The 16,628-nt window shown below is 57.7% G+C and overlaps 1 protein-coding gene across 5 annotated transcripts in view; it reads left to right on the top strand.

Annotated features, from left to right (window-relative positions):
• The first annotated feature begins 62 nt into the window (after positions 1-62).
• The window catches only part of CACNA2D2 (calcium voltage-gated channel auxiliary subunit alpha2delta 2), a 147,868-nt gene continuing 131,302 nt past the window's right edge, over positions 63-16,628 (top strand). For all 5 annotated transcript variants that reach the window (XM_037797016.1, XM_037796998.1, XM_037797026.1 and 2 more), the window contains exon 1: positions 63-268. In XM_037797016.1, coding sequence (XP_037652944.1) covers positions 75-268 — 194 coding nt within the window. In that variant the 5' untranslated portion in view covers positions 63-74. The remainder of the gene's footprint in view (positions 269-16,628) is intronic.

Below are 16,628 nucleotides of genomic sequence, written 5' to 3'. Positions count from 1 at the left end.
CGCCGCCCCCCGACTCCGCCGCTGCCGCCGCACCCCCCACCCCATCCCCGCGGCGCCGCATCTTGAATGGAAACATGGCGGTGCCGGCTCGGAGCTGCGGCTCTTCCTCGCCCGGCCCGGCGCGGACCGCGCGCCCCTGGCCCGGCCCCGGTGCCCGGCGCCCGGCGCCCAGGACCCCGCGCCCGCTCTTGCTGCTGCTGCCGCCTCTGCTGCTCCCGCTGCTCGCCGCCCCCGGCACCTGTGCCTACAGCTTCCCGCAGCAGCACACGTAAGTGGCCCCGGCCGGCCGCGGGACCCCGGCCGAGTCCTGCGACACCTTTCGTCACCCGGCCGGCGCCAGCCCCTCCCGCACCCCGAACCTGGGCGGGGGCGCTGGGTCCCGCTGCCCCCTGCGTGGGGGGGTGGCTGCCCCCAGCCAGGAGAGCGAGCAGCAGCGGTTACGGCGCTTCTGGCTGCGTCGCGAAACTTCCCCGCGGTCCCCCTACCTCTCTACCTCACCCCCTATACACACACAACGGGACAGGGTACGAGCTCCGGGCCCGGGTTGGGGTGGGGGGTCCAAGCTTGCCAACTGAGTCGCCTGCCGCTGTGCCTGTGGAAGGGGCACCCGAGGTTGGGGGCGGGAGGGCAGCCAGCGACCCTTGCCCGGCGGAGTTGAGGCCGCTACCGTACCATGTTCTCTCTCCTGTGGGAACCTGGTGCTTTAGCTGCCGGAGGTAGGGGACCAACGCCACACCTGTCTTCATGGGCCTTTTTCTTTGAGGGGAGACTCGATGCAAAGAATGGAGCACCTTCTTGTGGTGACCAGTGCTGTAGAGGAGGTCACTGTCCCCTGTTCTTGGATGCTCCCCCTCCACCTGGGGAAAGGGTCACTGGGAGAGCCCAATTGGGAGGTGAAGGTGTTGGGAGGGGCAGAAGGTGAGTGGCCTGGAGAACCCCTGCCTGCCCCTGCTGCCGCTACCAAGGGGAAAATAGCATTTCCCAGCTCTGCCAGCTTCTGCTGGCTCTTGTGGTCCTTTCAAACCCTCTCTCCTTCCCTAAGAGCGTACAAACTCTGGCATCTTCCTCTGGGTGAGCTTGGCCAGCGGTGTCTGGGGTTGAGAGTGCATGTTTGGCACATGTGGCCTCTAGGACAGCTGTTGTTTCTGTGGGCATCATGCCCCAGCCTTGTGTCAGTGTCCAGACACCCCTTGCATGAGTGGCCTCGGGGCATGGTGATCACGTTGCTGTCTTTTTGTCTGTCTCTGTGTCTGAGGAGCCACCTGTCCCCGGACCCCTTTGCTGGTGGCCATACCTGGGGTTTGGGGCATGAGTAGCCAGGCTGCTGGTGGTCAAGGGGAAGGGTCTGGCCTAGAGAAGGGGGGAGACTGGCTCTGCGTCATTAGACGAGTTCTCCCTGAGGTTCTGCCACAAAACCTGACAACTCCAGCGTGTCGGTGCTCCCAGATGAGGAGAAAACAAACTCGGGAAAAGCACTGCTTTTGGTCTTTCTCTCTGTCTTGTAATCGCTCTCTCCTCGTGCAGCCTAGCTGTGCCAGGCGGGTGGTCACTTGGCAAATTACAGGTGCCGCACAGACATGTCCTCTGTCAACTGTCTGGGTTTTGTGCGTGTATGTGGGGGTTGTGCAGGGAGAAGAGAATCATATGGAAGTTCAGGGGTGGTGGGTGCCTTATTGTCTTTCATGTTCTTTGATGAAAATGGACTTAAACCACAATGTTTAAAAAAAGCAAAAGCATTATTTTTGGTGTTGTTGTTGTTGTTGTTGTTTTCTCAAAGGCAAGCACAGTCCAAGCCACAATTCTTTTTTTCCCAGCCATTTCATGGCTCCTTGAGTGGAGGTTTAAGTAGCTATCTCCTTCCATCTCTCCCCACCTCGGTCCCTCTCCCTCCAACCTGCAGTGGTTTGATGGCTGCTGGGCCTTTGTGGGTCCCCCTGGATGGCCATTGTGAGACCCTGACCAGAGCAGACACCTGTCCCTTTGCCCCCAGCCATAAAATGGCCAGGTGGGTGTGACAGCAATGGCACATTTCCAGCTGGATGCTCTCCTCTTGTTGATATAGTTGGAGCTAATTTGAGGGTTTGGGACATGTCTTGCAAACCATAATTAGGGAATGAGAGTTGGGGGTGGGGGGCAGCACAGCTCTGAGGGTCTGGGGGGAGGTGACTAATGGTGTGACGACACGGTGTGTTTGCCATGACAGCCAGCGCCCTTCAGCTGCCCTGGTCCCCGTGGAGGCAAATGCCCATTGATCCTTGGAGGGAGGAAGGGGAGAGAATGAAGTGAGGTTTCCCCTGCATGACCGTGGCTGTCGGGAGTTGGAGCATTTGTTGAACTGACATGATAGGCTGAGACTGCCATGGGGGTCAGAGGGCTCAGGGGGGCTGCTCCGGGGCAGGTGGCCTCCTTGAACCCTCTCCTGGGCAGCGTGGCCAGGCCAGTCCCTGACCAAAGCCATGCTGGATGGGACTTTGATACAGGTGGCTTTCTGAGGTGGGGAGTGGGACCATCAGCCTTATGGCACTGGGGGGACAGCCCCTCACTGCAGAGGGCACTTGCTGGGAAAGTCATTTCCTCAGATGTCTGACAGAGCCATAAGCCCAGCTTTGCAAGCTTCTGGGTTTTATGCAAGTGTGGGTTTGGGGTCCTGTGGCCACTATTTCTGTTGTCACTCTGGCAGTGTGGATCTCTACCCACGGGGCTAAGTGGATCAAGACGGCTGCTGGATCGAGGAGGGCAGTGGAGTTGCCGCTGGAGGGGGGACCGGGCTTCAGCTTTTAGGGAGGATGGGGGCTTCTCTTGACGCATCTGGCCTGGATCAGTGCTTTGAACGAGGAGGAGGCCACATGTGCGTGAGCATGTGTGTGTGCATGCATGTGTTGGGGGAGAAGGAGGTGGGGTCGGAGCACACACATGCTCCCTTTTACCAGCTTCTTCCTGTTTCCAATTATTCTCACCCCAGCCATTCAGGCTGCTGCTGCACAAGGGGTAGCCCCCTTTGCTTTGCCCCGTGTCCTTTCCTTGCCCCCCACCACCCCACCCCTTCCTGTCAAGCTCTTTTCCCCCTCCCCTGCCCCCCTTCTTTGTGTTGCTCATTTTCTCTTCTCCAGAATCCCTGCCCATTCCTCTCATCTTTTTGTGTCCACCCTGTCCTGCCCACCTCTTTTGTTCTCTTCGTTGGCAACCTGCCCCCTGGTCTCCAGCAACCCTGGGTATCTCTAGCCCCTGTCCCATGGTCCTGGTTGAGGGCTGGGTGGAGAACCCGGCCGAGCTGCCTGGCTGGCTGCACCCTCTTGGCCCAGCTCTGCCCGGCGATGGTGCTGGCCAGCACCTCCCTCCCTCTGGGGTCAGGAGGGTGGGGGGCAGTGAGGGGCCCCGAGGGGTCGGGACCCCCAGCAGATTAATGATGTCCGGAGTGTGTGCTCCTCTCCTGAGCAGACACACCAGGAGCAGTGCCCGCGACGGGGCATGCGTCAGTCTGGTTACGGTTAATGGTGGGTGACGTGTGTCTGTCTGGGCCTCCAAGCCCCTGTCTCTACCTCCCGGTAGCTCTCCCTGTTGGGGAGTGGCAATATCACACATCTGGATCCTCCCTCGTCCCACCAACCTGCCGCAGCATTTGCAGGAGGGAGGGGTAAGGCTTCCTGGCCTGCCCCTGCCGCTGTTGGGGTGCAGAGCTGCTGCCAGGTGCTTGCATCCCTCCTGGTGTGGAGGGTCTTGGGGGTCCTTGACTGCTGTCTGCCCCCCACCCTGGCCCCACCTTCTTTGGGTGCCTCCTCCTGGCCAGCTGTGTCAGGCTAATCCCTGAGAAGGAAGGGAGCCTATTTTAAGACAAATCCCTTCATTCGACGCAGGGTGAGTCTCATTCTGGATTCTTCATTACACTCATGTCCCCAAGGAGAGACTGACTCCAGAGTGAATCTGGCCCTGCGAGGGGAGTGAGCACTTCTGCAGGCAATGCCTCCTTCTCGTCTCTGCCTCCTTCTCATCTCTGCCTATGGGCAGGTGGGCATGGCCAGCTCCGGGGTGGAGGCACATTTTGGGGACACACTTGGTGTCAGGTATGTCCATACTGGGTATCCAGAGCTAGCCCTCCCCTATTGGGGTGACCTTGCCTCAGTTTCCCCAAATGAGATAATAGAATCTGCTTAACAGACTGGTGGTGAGAATTAATGGGAGAGGGTGTAGCATCTGGTGGGCAGGGAGGCCTCTACCCACCACCACCATGGCAGCTCTTAGTAACCTAAACAACAGGCTCTGATGCCATGGCCTGATGCTCCCCCCCGCCCACTGCCCTACTGCCAGCCTTATCACAGTGCTCCATGGGCCAAGTGCCTTCCTGTCCCCTGCTTGGCTCATGCTATTCCCTCATTACTGCATGCTTTCCTCAGGGGGCTTTGATCCCCTCCTTCACCCACCTTCCAGAGGCCTCCCCCCATCCGAGCTCAGTTTGTACCCACCCACAGGGCCACCACTCCTTGAGGACAGAAGCTGGGTCACCTCCTTCCCTCCCCCCAGCCCAGCCTGACCAGGTGGGACACCCCGGGGCTAATAGCGGCCCCCCCTCACCAAGCCCAGGCCAGGCCCCTTACCCACATTACTGCCTTGACCTCAGAACCCTGTGAGTTGGAACGGTCATGCCCATTCCACAGATGGGAAGACTGAGACTTGGAAAGATGAAGGGACCTGCCCAAAGCCCCAGAACTACAAGAGGCAGTGCTGGGAAAGGACTCTGTTGGACACCCAGCTGCCTTGCCAGGGCCCAAGGAAGGGGGTGAAGTGGCTCAAAACCTGAGTCTTTGGGAAGAAAACCAAGAGGCCTGGGATGTGGGAGTGCGCCTAGGCCTCCCAGCTTTCCTGCTCTGTGCCTCTGTCCTCTTCTGGGTCTCAGACAATCCTGGGGCCTTCCTTGGCCCAAGGCTGCCCTGCCAGCCCCGGGGCTTGTAGCTCCATTGCCCACCTCCACCCCTCACCCTCACGCACACAGGCAATCACACAGCCTCTCACCCTGGCCTTGAATCATGGGCCTGGCCTGCTTGGCTTGGAAGGGTGGGGGATGGCAGGAAGGTCTCCAGCTTGAGATGCTGTCTCCCTCTCCAGATTCCAGGATGATCCTGGAGAAAAAGGTCATCAGGGGAGAAGGGGTAATGGAAACCTGAGGCTGGGTCCTCTAGTCCCAAGACAGCCTTACCAAGCCCGAAGGACTTCAGAAGACTTGGACCTTGTGGACACTTGGGTTTTCTGGCCGTCTGGACAGGTGGGGCGTGAGGGTTAGCTAGTGCATGGATATGGGTACACACGTGTGCTCATATGTGTTTGTGTGCTTGCCCTGAGTGCGTTCACATGTATGTACACTTGCCTGCATGTACACACGTGTACAAGGACACATGTGCCTGGGTGTGTGGATGTGTGTGAAGATATGTGCCCGTGTATGTGGGGGGGGGCGCTGAAGGCTTTGGAGTCAACAGAGGTGAGTACTGGCCGAGTCCAGCAGGGGGTTGTTATCTGTGGAATTGGGGGTGGGGGGCACGGGTTTCTCTCTCTCCTTCCCCTTCCAGCCCCAGCTGCCACCCCCACCCCTGGGCTTCTGGGGTCTGCTGCTGTCCTTGCAGCCCCTCCAAAGGCTATTCTGGCCTCCAGATTCGAGATTTACCTTGGGACCTGGTGACCTTTTGTGTTTAAGCAGTGGGTGTCATGTCCTGAGGCCTGGGAATGGGGGGCTTTCCCACTGCTGACCACATCCCTCCAGCCAGCTGGGGGGATTCTCTTCATGCTGGGTTTTGGTTTTGGTTTTTTTTTCCCCTGTTGTCTGCTGTCTAAACAAGAAGCTACAGAATCAATATTCGTATTCCCAGAGGGAGAGTATGTGTGGTTTTTGCTTTTTACCTCTTTCCCTTCCTCTCTTGTCCTGTGTAACCTGAAGAGCCTCTTGAGCTGCCTGTAGCTAAGGCCGGGACTTGGGGGGAGGGGTTGTGTCCGACATTGTGCTGGTGACCACATGGGCTGAGAAGCTTCTGGAGGGCCAGCGAATCCCCTACAGCGATCTCTTGGGGCCTCCCTAAAGGAGTCCAAGCCCTGTGCCTTGGGCCCACATGGTCTGAGTCTGGTCTTATGTGGGCAGGACACAGAGGGCAGGACTCAGCCAAGCCCTGCCCGGCCGTTGCAGGGCTCAGGCCAGTGCTTTGGCGCCCCTGGCTTCTGGTCCTGCTCATGGACCACCTAATCCACCACCCACCTCACATGGGACTTCTCCTTCTGAGGCCGGTCTGGCCCCACTTGGGCCATGGCCACTGCTCAGGGCAGTGACAAAGGCTGGTGAGGGCAGGGCCTCGCACACTAGGAGACTTGCCTAGCTGGGGTGACGTGGGAGGGAATCTTCACACAGCCCGTCCCCACCTTGTGCTGGCCTGGTCCTGGGGGGCCTCTCTCAAGGGCAAGCCAGGCCCAATCTTCTCAGCTGGGTGCTTCCTTGGTGACCTTGAACAAGGCCCCTTCTCTCACTCAGCCTGCTTCCTCTCTTCCAGGGCCCTTCCCACTTTGATATTCCGGGGCCCTAAGGAGACAGGTTTGAGGCCTCCTCACTCCTCTCTCGTTGTGGGGGGAGGCCTGACCCCCAGCCCAGCTGGGCCTCATCTCCTTCAGTTGGGGGGTGCCTGCACCTCCTATCGGGGCCTCCAGCCACACTTTGGGTGCCTTACAAAGGCTTCTCAGACTGACCCACTTTGAGCTCTGGTCAGCGTAATTGTTTAGCAGGGAGGGAGGGGCACAGGAAGTCTTTCCTGCTCAACATTAACAATCTCCCCCACCTCAGAAATGATTCTTGTTAGCCAAAAGGGAAAGGAGGGGCCGTCCTTCTCACATGAACAGCCGTCCCTCTGCCTGTCTCCTCCCTGCCCCCCTTCATGAGCCTCTCTGAGTGCCTGCTCTGTAAAACGGGTTCTTACAATTGCACTGCCTCATAGGATTGGGATGTGAAAGGTCATGAGGGACGGGCCTGACCCAGGGAGTGTGGAAAAGGACATGTGGGTCCTGATGGGGTCTGTGAGGGTTCCCAGTCTAGCATGGCCTGGGCTCTGAGTTCTAGGCACCTGTCCCCTCACCCACAGCACCCAATGTTCAGCCAGACCCTGCAGGCACAGGGACCCGATTGTAGTTTCTGGGTCTGTCCTCCTATGCTTGGCCCTCACCTCAGCCTGTGCTTATGTGAGCTTGTGCATGGTTGTGGGTACATGTGTGCTTATATGTGTGTTTGTGTGCTTGCCCTGAGTGTGTTCACATGTATGCACACTTGTCTGCATGTACACGTGTACCAGGACATGTGTGCATGTGTGTGAAGATGTGTGCCCATGTATGTGTGTTTGGGCTTGTGTGTTGTGTGTGTGGGTGCAGGTATGTGTGCATGTGAAAGCTCATGTGTGTGCACAGGTGTGGGTGTATGCATGTATATGCATATGCGTGTGTGCATATATGTATGTGTGTATGCATGGTTTATCTCTCTGAGTCAGGATATTGCTCCCAGTGCCCGCCTTCCGCACCCGCCTTTGAGGTTAATGCCAGGGCTTGGCTGGGCAAATGCTGGCAGTGGGAAATAAAGCCACCTGGTTGTTTGGACCAGCGTTTTGCAAACTTTTATGTCAGGAACAGTCTGAGTTAAGGCTGAGCTGGAAAGTTTGATCACTTACCAACTGGCATGATGACAGTCTGCAAAGGAAACAGAGAGGTTGCATTCTTGTAATTCAAATTTTTGCAAATTGAATGGTATTTTAGATTCACTGGAGGAGCTTGAGACTTAGAGGAGCTCGGTGAGTCCTTTGTGAAGCGAAGCATCTTTGCAAACAGCCCTTCAAGTATGGAGAATCCAGAGCGGGGTGGGAGGGTAGAGGTATCTGCCCAGGCAGGGTGGGAAGCCCTTGCTGTGTGACCTTGGGCTGGCATCTTTCCCTTTCGGAGCAGCCCTTCTCATTTGCACACTGAAAGGGCTACAGACTGGCAGCCCTTGCAGTATCTGCTGTAGGTTTGGGGTCCTTGTCCTTGGCAAGACATCCGTGCTGTCGGCTGCAGCATGATTTGGGCACGTAGAAGCTTTGGATTGAGTGATCCCCACCTATTCCTATTTGGGGGCATTTCCAGCAAAGCCTCTTCCTTTTGAGGATGAATTTTTGTCTCCTGGGTTTTCTTGAGGGAGGCTGTCTGGGTGCCCTGTGCTGGGTGCTGGTCCTTAAGGCTGTGTGGGGCCTGATCTGATAGGTTCTGATGTCCAAGGGAACAGTAAAGTTTGATTCCTGGTGTTCTCAGGGCCTGTGTGTTGCCAATGCTGGGATGGCCTGGAGTCCTTGGCATTTTGGGAGGGGGCTCCTGCTAAGGGCAGAGGTGGCTGTGAGGGGCTCAGGAGCCTGTAAGGCCAGTCAGGGTTCCTGCCATGGCGGGAAGCCTGGGTGGGATCATCTCCTTAGGCAGTATGGACCTTGCTGCATGCTTTCCGGACTTGGGAAGGACATATGACAGCCAGAGAAGGCCCTGGGAGCTCCTGTGCACCCTCATACAGAGAGGGAAACTGAGGCCTGGGGGAGGGGGAGGGAACCTTCTGCTATCTGCACACACTCTGCAGGCAGAGCCCAGTGCCCAGCACCAGGGCTCAAAGTGTGCTGCACAAAGGGTGACTCCCATTTGGCCTTCTTTGCACCAGGACATATAGGTATTTGTCTTAAATAAAAGCATCCCTGACATGAGGTGGGAGAAAATTGAGGCCTCCTTGGCAAACCCTGCAGCACGACATTCCTGTGTGGTGTGAGGCCCCAGCCCCTGGTGTTTCTCTGGGCCAGACCTGGACATCCCTGTGCCATTTAGGGGTCACCTCTGGGTCCCCTCGGGAAGGGCAGCTTTGTCGCCAGGTAGGATGGGCTCAGACTGGCTGGTGCGCTCCCGAGATGTATAAAAGACCCTGCTGTGTCACTGAGTTTCCAGTCTGATGTGGCATTTTAGTTTTGATAACTTCCCTCCGCAGCCCATGTTCTCCTCCCGCTGGCGCCTCCTGTAATGCTGCGTTTGAAGCCTTAAAGGTCAGGCTTAGTGCTGCCATTGGTTCCAAAAAACAAACAACAAAACAACCCACCCCAGCCCCGCCCCCAACTTCATTTGTTAGAAAAGGAAGTGAGCTGGTGGAATAGGCCTCTGTGCCGAGGGCTCTCGTAGGTGGACATTTCTCCTTTCTCCCTGGGTGTGGTGGGGTCCTGGGAGACTTCCCTTCCCTCCCTAGACCCCCCAGCTATACCTCTGCATGCGTCATTGAGAGTTAGCTGTGATCCTGCCCCTGAGAAGCCAGCCATGAATCGAGTCTCACTTCTTGGCCTGGTGTTCGAGGCCCTGCCTGGGTTGGCTCCGGCCTTGGGCCACTAGCCCTGTGGATAACCAGGCTCCAGCCAGGCTGGCTGAGCCATTTGCAGGTCCTAGTAGGAGCCCCGACCTTCCCACCTCTTGACCTTTTCTTACTGAGACCCTCTACCAGGCTGGCTGCTTAGCCTGGATGGTGGGGCGAGGGGCCCTCCTGACTAGATGCCCACCTCTGGCTCCCTACCCCTTTTGGGCCTTTCCTTCAGCCCTGTGCCCCCACCCCCAGTTCACAGGGGCCCTTGAGGAGTAGGCATTGAGCTGACTGGCACCCCCTCAAAAGCTGAGTCTGAGGAGTGCATTTGGCTGCAAGGAAAAGCGGTTGTTTCTGCGAATGCATCAGCAACCCCAGCTCAATGATTTTCTTCCTCATGGTTAGGCCTGTCATCCCCTGACAAGGATCCCAGAGATGGGAGAGTGTGTGCTGCCAGTGAGGACTGAGTCTTCACCTACACTGTGCCCAGCTGACCTTGCTTTCAGTGTGGCAGTGTGTCCTTGGCTGACTCCCCTCGTGGCAACAAGACGACTGCCACAGCTCCAAGCATCACATGCAGACCCAGCCATGAGGCACAGGAGAGGAGCTATTTCCTCTAGGTCCTTCTGAAGAGACAAGGAAATCTCACCCAAAAGCCCCCAGCTGACTTCCCCTCACACTTTAGTGGCCAGCACTGGGTCACATGACCATCTCTAAACCAATCACCAGCAACTGGGAACGTCTGTTGTGATTGGCTCAGGCTAATCAGAATTTAACCTTGAGCTGAGGATGGATGGGGTCACCTTGGAGATGGGGTTGGAGAGATTCTTGCAGACTTGGGTTTTATTAGCAAGAAGGCGGGAGAGTGATGGAGGAGTGGGAGGTAGTGTTTCCCACAGGCTCAGACGAGAGACCTGAACGTGGGGGTGTGGGGTGAGGAAGAAGGTGGTAGGGTGTGTGTGTGGGGGTGGGGGTAGTGGTGGTAGTCATACTCAGAGAAATATTTATAAAGGAAGAAGTTATTTTAACCACAACATCACCAAGAGCCGGCCCTAGGTGATGTATTTCATATTTGCTATCCAATGAGGTCAGTCCATTTTTCTCTTCATTTCACAGGTGAGAAAACTGAGGCTCAGAAAGGTTGTGACACTGAAATCACCTAGATGGTGAGTGGTAGAGGCAGGATTCACACCTGGCACTTGGGTCTGAGTGCTGGGCCATGGCCCCACACAGCCAGCCCTTCTCTGCAGCCCGCCTCCTCCAGGCAGCCCTCCTGACCACAGGCCCCATAGGTACCCCAGGCTCCTACACTGTTCCACCATACCTGTCCCCCTGCAAGGGGTGCCTCTCCCATCAGACCGAGGCCCTCAGAGAATGGTGTCATGGGGGCCACTAGCTTTCTTATTGGATCTTGGCATCCAGGTCCTTAGAGGCTCCTCAGGGACCAGATGTAGAAGGTTCTTGGCTCCCAAACTCCCTCCCAGTAGAGCAGCCCTACCCTCACCTGTGGGATGGGTGTGGTCAGTGGGAACTGTGTGATTATTTTGGTCCAGCTTAACTCCTGTATGATACAGATGGGGAAACTCAGGCCCAGAGTGGGCAGAGAAGCCGTCTTGGGCCACTCAGCAGTTGATGTATAGCCTGGACCAGAGCCCAGGAGGGGGGCCCACTGACCCTTGAGTCGCCTCTGCTGTGCCAGTTGAGCTTGGCCAGTTGGGGCCTTAAAGAGGCTGTTGAGGTCATACAGGCCATCCCCCTGTCTCAGGTAGGACCGAGGGCTGACTGGGCATTTGGGAGCTGCTGGCTCAGATGATAGCTGAAGACAAGGTGGGCATGGGTGGGCTGAGAGGATGTGGGCAGCGGGCATGTCCTCCTGCTGCGGGGCAGAGCAGATGACGGCCTTCATGGGCCACAGCGAGGAGGTGACCCACAGACATGACTGAGGAGACAACCTGACCTTGCCTGGACATGCCTGTGAGGTTTCATTGTGAGCTTACTGGAAGGGCTCTGCTGTGGGGTGGGTAGCTCATGTGTCCTCAATGTAGAGAGGCCTGGAGTGTTGGTGGTCACGGCTCCCCTGATGGATATGGCAAAAAGCACTCGGATGCAGCCATGTCCTCACGGCCTGGCCCCTAAGGACTCGGTTCCCTGCAACAATCCTGGGTCTGGGCTGCGCACAGTGTCCGGGAGTCAGACAGCCAAGGACACCAGTCTTGGGAGAAGCCCTGGGCTCTGTCATGCTCTGGGGTTGGGGTGTCCCCTCTGGCCTCTGCTCCCCACTTGTCATATGAGGGATGCTCTCTGAGGCCATCCGAGGGCTGGGGGTGGAGGTGGCCTTTTCTAAGCGCAGCTGTGAGTCCTCTGGACCAGGACAGGCCTCCTGTGACCTGGGCCTCCTTCCAAGGCCTCCTTTCCATGGGAGCTGGTTGTCCGGTCTCCTGGGTACACACAGAGTGGGAAGGGTAGACTATCTCCCCACCCCCCACCTCCCCCTCAGCCCCCACACCTCCGTCCACCCATGTCCCCCACCAGCCCCCTGCTTGGGCCTTCTGTGGCTGATGAAGCTCCCCCTCTCCCCTCCATCACGTAGCCGTCGTCTGTCCTGTCCTGTAAGCTGGCACTTACACAGGCCACAGCCGAGGGCACTGCTTCTCCTGGGCACGAAGGTTGGCTGAGGGGTGGCACAGGAGGGGACCTCTGCCCTCCGGGACAGCAGCCATCTCCTTTCATGGGGCTTATCGAGCACCTACCATGCACCCATCTCTCCTGGGGAGAGCTGGGAGTACCCCTGACCACAGGAACCTCGGGGTGCTGCCTGCGGTCCAGCTGACCTCTGCCCGTCCCTTGGGGCTCAGCTTGGAGCCTCTGTTCCCTGCAGCGTCCTCTGACCTCCCTGTGGGAGTCAGGAGGTTTCTAGGCTGCCCAAAGCCCCCATTCTTGCCCAGATAGACCTGGCTGCCCGAGCTGTTGTTGGGACTCCCCTTCTGGGAGGGATGGGGGCAGCAGCCTCTCTCTTCTCAGCTGGTGTTCCACACGTGCCCCCACTAAGTGCTGGGTAAATGTTTGCTGAGCAGAGAGCCTGTGGTTTGCACAGGTACCCAGCAGGGCCAAGCTGGTCACATCTGCAGCAGCTGGAGCAGGCTCTTGCAGCAGCTGGGCAGGGCCCATTAGGGCCTGGCTTTGCTAGTGCTAAAGGGCAAAGCCCCCCCCCCGCCCCCCCCGCCAAGAGAACCACTGTCTTAGAGGGTAGGAGGGTAAACACAGGAACCCCATACTGCCCAGCTAGGTGCACCAAGTTTCCGGGGTGAGGTGGGGTGGGAAGCAGGCCTGCTGGTTCTGGGATCTCCTGACCATGGTATCTTTGGGGTACCTGTGCATATGGCCAGTGGTCGAGCCATGGCCCATCCCAGGGAGACCACCTCCTCGGCCGGCTGCCCCACTCTTCCTGACCACCTCCCCGCCTTGATGCTTGCCCATGCCCCCATCTGCCCTCCCGACCACTCCACGGCCTGCCCATCTTTCAGGACCTGCCTCCTGACCGCCCCCTCCCTGCCCAAGTCCACACCACACAGTTGGCCTCTGGCCCATTCCCCGTGCCTTAACTGTGTGCCAGGCCCTGTGTGGTCTCTGGGATCCCAGTGGAGCTCACAGTCCTTGGGGAAGACAGTGAAGAAGAAACAGAAGTGACCCTGCATAAATATTATCAGTGCATGGCTGATGCCCCAAGTGGCATTCAAGGGGTGAGGAGACAGCCCCTGGTGCGGAAGCAGGGAGGACTTATGCTCCTGGCCAGGTTCTGCAGCCCCTCTGAGGGCCCCCAGACATTCCCATAGCCCTGGGCCTCCCCAGGCAGGGCTCTGGGGGCTCCCAGGATTGCACCCAGGACCCTCCTCCCTTCTCTGAGGAGAAACCCTTGTTGGGGGGTCAAGGCCAAAGGGGTACTAGTGGGGTGGGGAGAGGCTCGTCTTGTTTTTGATCCAGCTCCATTCCTAAAGCTCCTGGCTGGCCCATCTCTCCTGTTGACACTGCTCCCCAAGGCTGCTGCACCCCTGAGCAGTTCCTCCTCATACCTGGATGCCTTGGGCTTCCCAGAACTCAAGACTGGGGCCCTGGCTGCCTGGCACCCCCGGCCCTGTGCTCCCTGGCACAGAGCAGCTGGGGTGGGGGTGGCGGGGGAACAATCCCAGAGGCTATTAAGCCTGGTGATTTACATGGTTCCCGAGCCAGCGCTGGGGGAAATATATTTCACAGGTGATTTCCAGACTGGTGACGTATGGAGGAGGCCATTACTCTAAAATGGAGAAGGGTGGGGACTTCATTTTGCCGTCTAGAGGGAACTGGAGCCCTTGGCTTTGTCTGCCACATGGCGCAGGGCCTGCTGCCACCTAGAGAGCCTGGTCTAGGGGACAGGGGTTGGAGAGGGGTACACCCCTCCCGCAAGGAGGAGCTGGGGGTCATAAAGGGCATGCCACGTGTGACTTGTTCCAGTCATTTTGTGCCGCAGTTTCCTTATCTGTAAAATGGGATCATAGTTCCTGCATTTTGTAGTTATGATGAAGCAGCATCCATTGTTTTTGAGCACATGCTGAGTACCAGGCCCTGCTCTCAGGGGACATTCTAGTGACAATGTAAGTGTCAAAAAATACCAGGAAAACATGAGTGAACTTTGCATCTGTGGGTACCTATGGCAGGGGCAGCAGGAGGGTCTTATATTTGGAATCCTCGTCTAGTTGGGGGAAGAGGTGGTGGAAGAAAATTAATAATATCCGCAACCTCTACAGTTTATGCTGAGTCTCAGTACTCTCCACTGGCCCCGCTTTGGAGATCAATGAGATCACAAGTTTCACAGTACAAGGCAGAGTGCTGGGATGCTGGCGCCAGGAGCCCCAAGAAGAGAGAACAGCCAGTGCAAAGGTCCTGAGGTGGGATGTGGTTAGAGCAGAGGGAGGAGAAGGAGAAAGTGGAAGGAGGGGAGGAGTGGAGGTCAGAGGGCAACAGGGGCCAGGTCAGTCAGGGTCATTAAAGTAGCCTGAGCCTTTTGCTGTTACTCTGAGTGACATGGGAGCCACGGGAGGGGTGTGAGCAGGAGGGATGTGACCTGGTCCTGAACCAGTAGGGCCCCTCTGGCTGCTGCATGAATAAGTCTCCAGTTGTCAGGGAGGATGCAAGTGGGAGGCCAGTGGGGGAGATGAGGGCTAGATCAGGGTGGCTGCCCTGGGCGTGGTGAGATGTGCCACTGTTATGGGGATGACAAAAGAAAAGGGGTCCAGCTGGAAGGATGGAGCTGTCACCAGCTGAGCCAGGAGAGGCTGGGGAGGAGTGGGTCCAGGAGACAATCAGGTTTTGGACATGTTGAGTTAGAGATGCCGACTGGACATCCGCTTGGAGACAGGTACCAAGGACTGAGTGGAGAGTCCTGCTCTTCCATCCTTTGACCTTACCATCTATGCCTGTGCCCGCTCTCCTCATCTCCCCACTGTCAGGAGCTCCTCACCATCCACCACCCAGCCCGCAGAGGTGCTCGCTGTGTACTCGATCCTGCAGGCCTTGGTGTGGAAGCAGCCCGCTTTGGTGCCCTTGTCGGTCTGTGGGTGTTCATGGGACGTGGCCACATGCAGAACTCCATGCTCTGCCTTACACATGCTCTGCCCTTTGGACTCCCCTCCAGCCCGTGGTGCCACGTTCACCTGGGCCAGCCCCCTTGCCAGGCACCGGACTCCTCCTCCCTAACACTCATCAGTCCTGATCTGTGTCTGACATCTGCCTGCTCTGCTTGAATTCCAAGCTCCCCAGGGAAGGCCCACGTCTGCTCTACTCACCACCATACCCCTCCCCAGTGGCAGCCTGGAGCCTGGCACCCAATAGGTGTGAATGAAAGGGTGAATGAATGAGGGGTGAGCGGACTGGTCGGGAATTTGAGGAAGGTTGGAATCATTCTGCCAGAGTTGACCCCTACCGGGCTCAGTCAACCTGCCTGTCCTCTAGCCAGCCCCGAGGACAGCAACATGGGCTTGCCAAGTGGGACAGCCCCTCTCAGCGTGGCTGCCACCCTGGGGCCCCTCAGAAGGAGGTGGGGCCACTGGGGCAGCACCTGAAGCCCCCTCCTCCCTGCAGCTGTGCATCCTGCACACTGCAGAGGGGATTTGCCTTGCACAAGAATTCACCACTGAGCATCAGAGAGAAATCGGCCCATGGTGCATGTCAAGGCGGGTTGAGCCTCTCACATTCCATTTACCGGCAGCTTGGCTCACTCTGAGAAACCAAGCACTAGCGAGAAGCAAATCACAGAGCAAGTGGGCAATCTCCCCATACCTGGGCCAGGTTCCATGGTCAGGGGGTGGATTTGGCGGTTGAGGCTCAGCTCTGCTGACATAACGCTGCTACAACAGGATAGCTCTGGTGGGCTGTGAGGAGGGAGTTCCCCACTGCACCCGGCTTTGGCTTGCTTGGAGAGGCGGTGGGGTTCCTGATATACAGGTGGGCTGGCCCCCTATCCAAAGCAGGGAAGGTCACAATCAAGGGGTGACCCTTACCTGTACCTTACATCTAAACCTTGCCCACTGGGGTCCACCTTGGGTTTAGGGAGGCCTAGTAGTCTATAGGAGACAAGGCCTAGGTTCTGGAGCCATATTGTACTGGGTTCAGAGCCTGGCTCAGCAAAGACTACTGCTCCACCTCCCCAGGCCTCTGGGTTCTCATCCGTGAGGTGGGCATGAGTCTGACTGCACCTGGCTAAGGGCACCTTGTAACTTCAGTGGGAATCACACACTAATCTCCTGGCACTCAGTAGGTGCTCTGCATTGTCGATTAGTTTCCTTGGTGTTCTGCCACCTGCTCAAGTTGGAGTTGGAGCCCCTTTCCCAGCCCTGCCCTCCAGCTTCTCTCTCGTTATACAGGGAGATGGTCAGGGCAGGAGCCTTCTAGGGGAGGGGAGATGTCCCAGTAGATCTACCCCAAGTGATTCCAGAAGGCTGTTCTTTGGCAGACTCCAGGCTAAGCTCTGCAGAGGGCTTGGTGATGGGACCAGGTAAAGTGGGGTGAGGACTGTGAGTTTGGGGGGTGGGGGTGAGAATCTAGAAAGGCTTCCCGGTAGAGGTGACTCGGCCAGGTTGAGGAAGGGCAAGGCCAGAGAACAAACCTGCCCCTGATGGGTTGAGTTGTGAAGTCTCGGCTCGGCATCTCCTCTGTGCCCAGGATTCCTCAGGGGCCTGCAAGATTCTGTGGGTGTCTCTGCCCTGAAGAGGAACATGTCCTCTGTCTTCTTCAA

Source organism: Choloepus didactylus, chromosome 1 (genome assembly GCF_015220235.1).
Source record: "Choloepus didactylus isolate mChoDid1 chromosome 1, mChoDid1.pri, whole genome shotgun sequence".
Taxonomy (NCBI): Eukaryota; Metazoa; Chordata; class Mammalia; order Pilosa; family Megalonychidae; genus Choloepus; species Choloepus didactylus.
The sequence above is the reverse complement of the archived record's forward strand: the minus strand, read 5'-3'. Positions and strand labels throughout refer to the sequence as shown.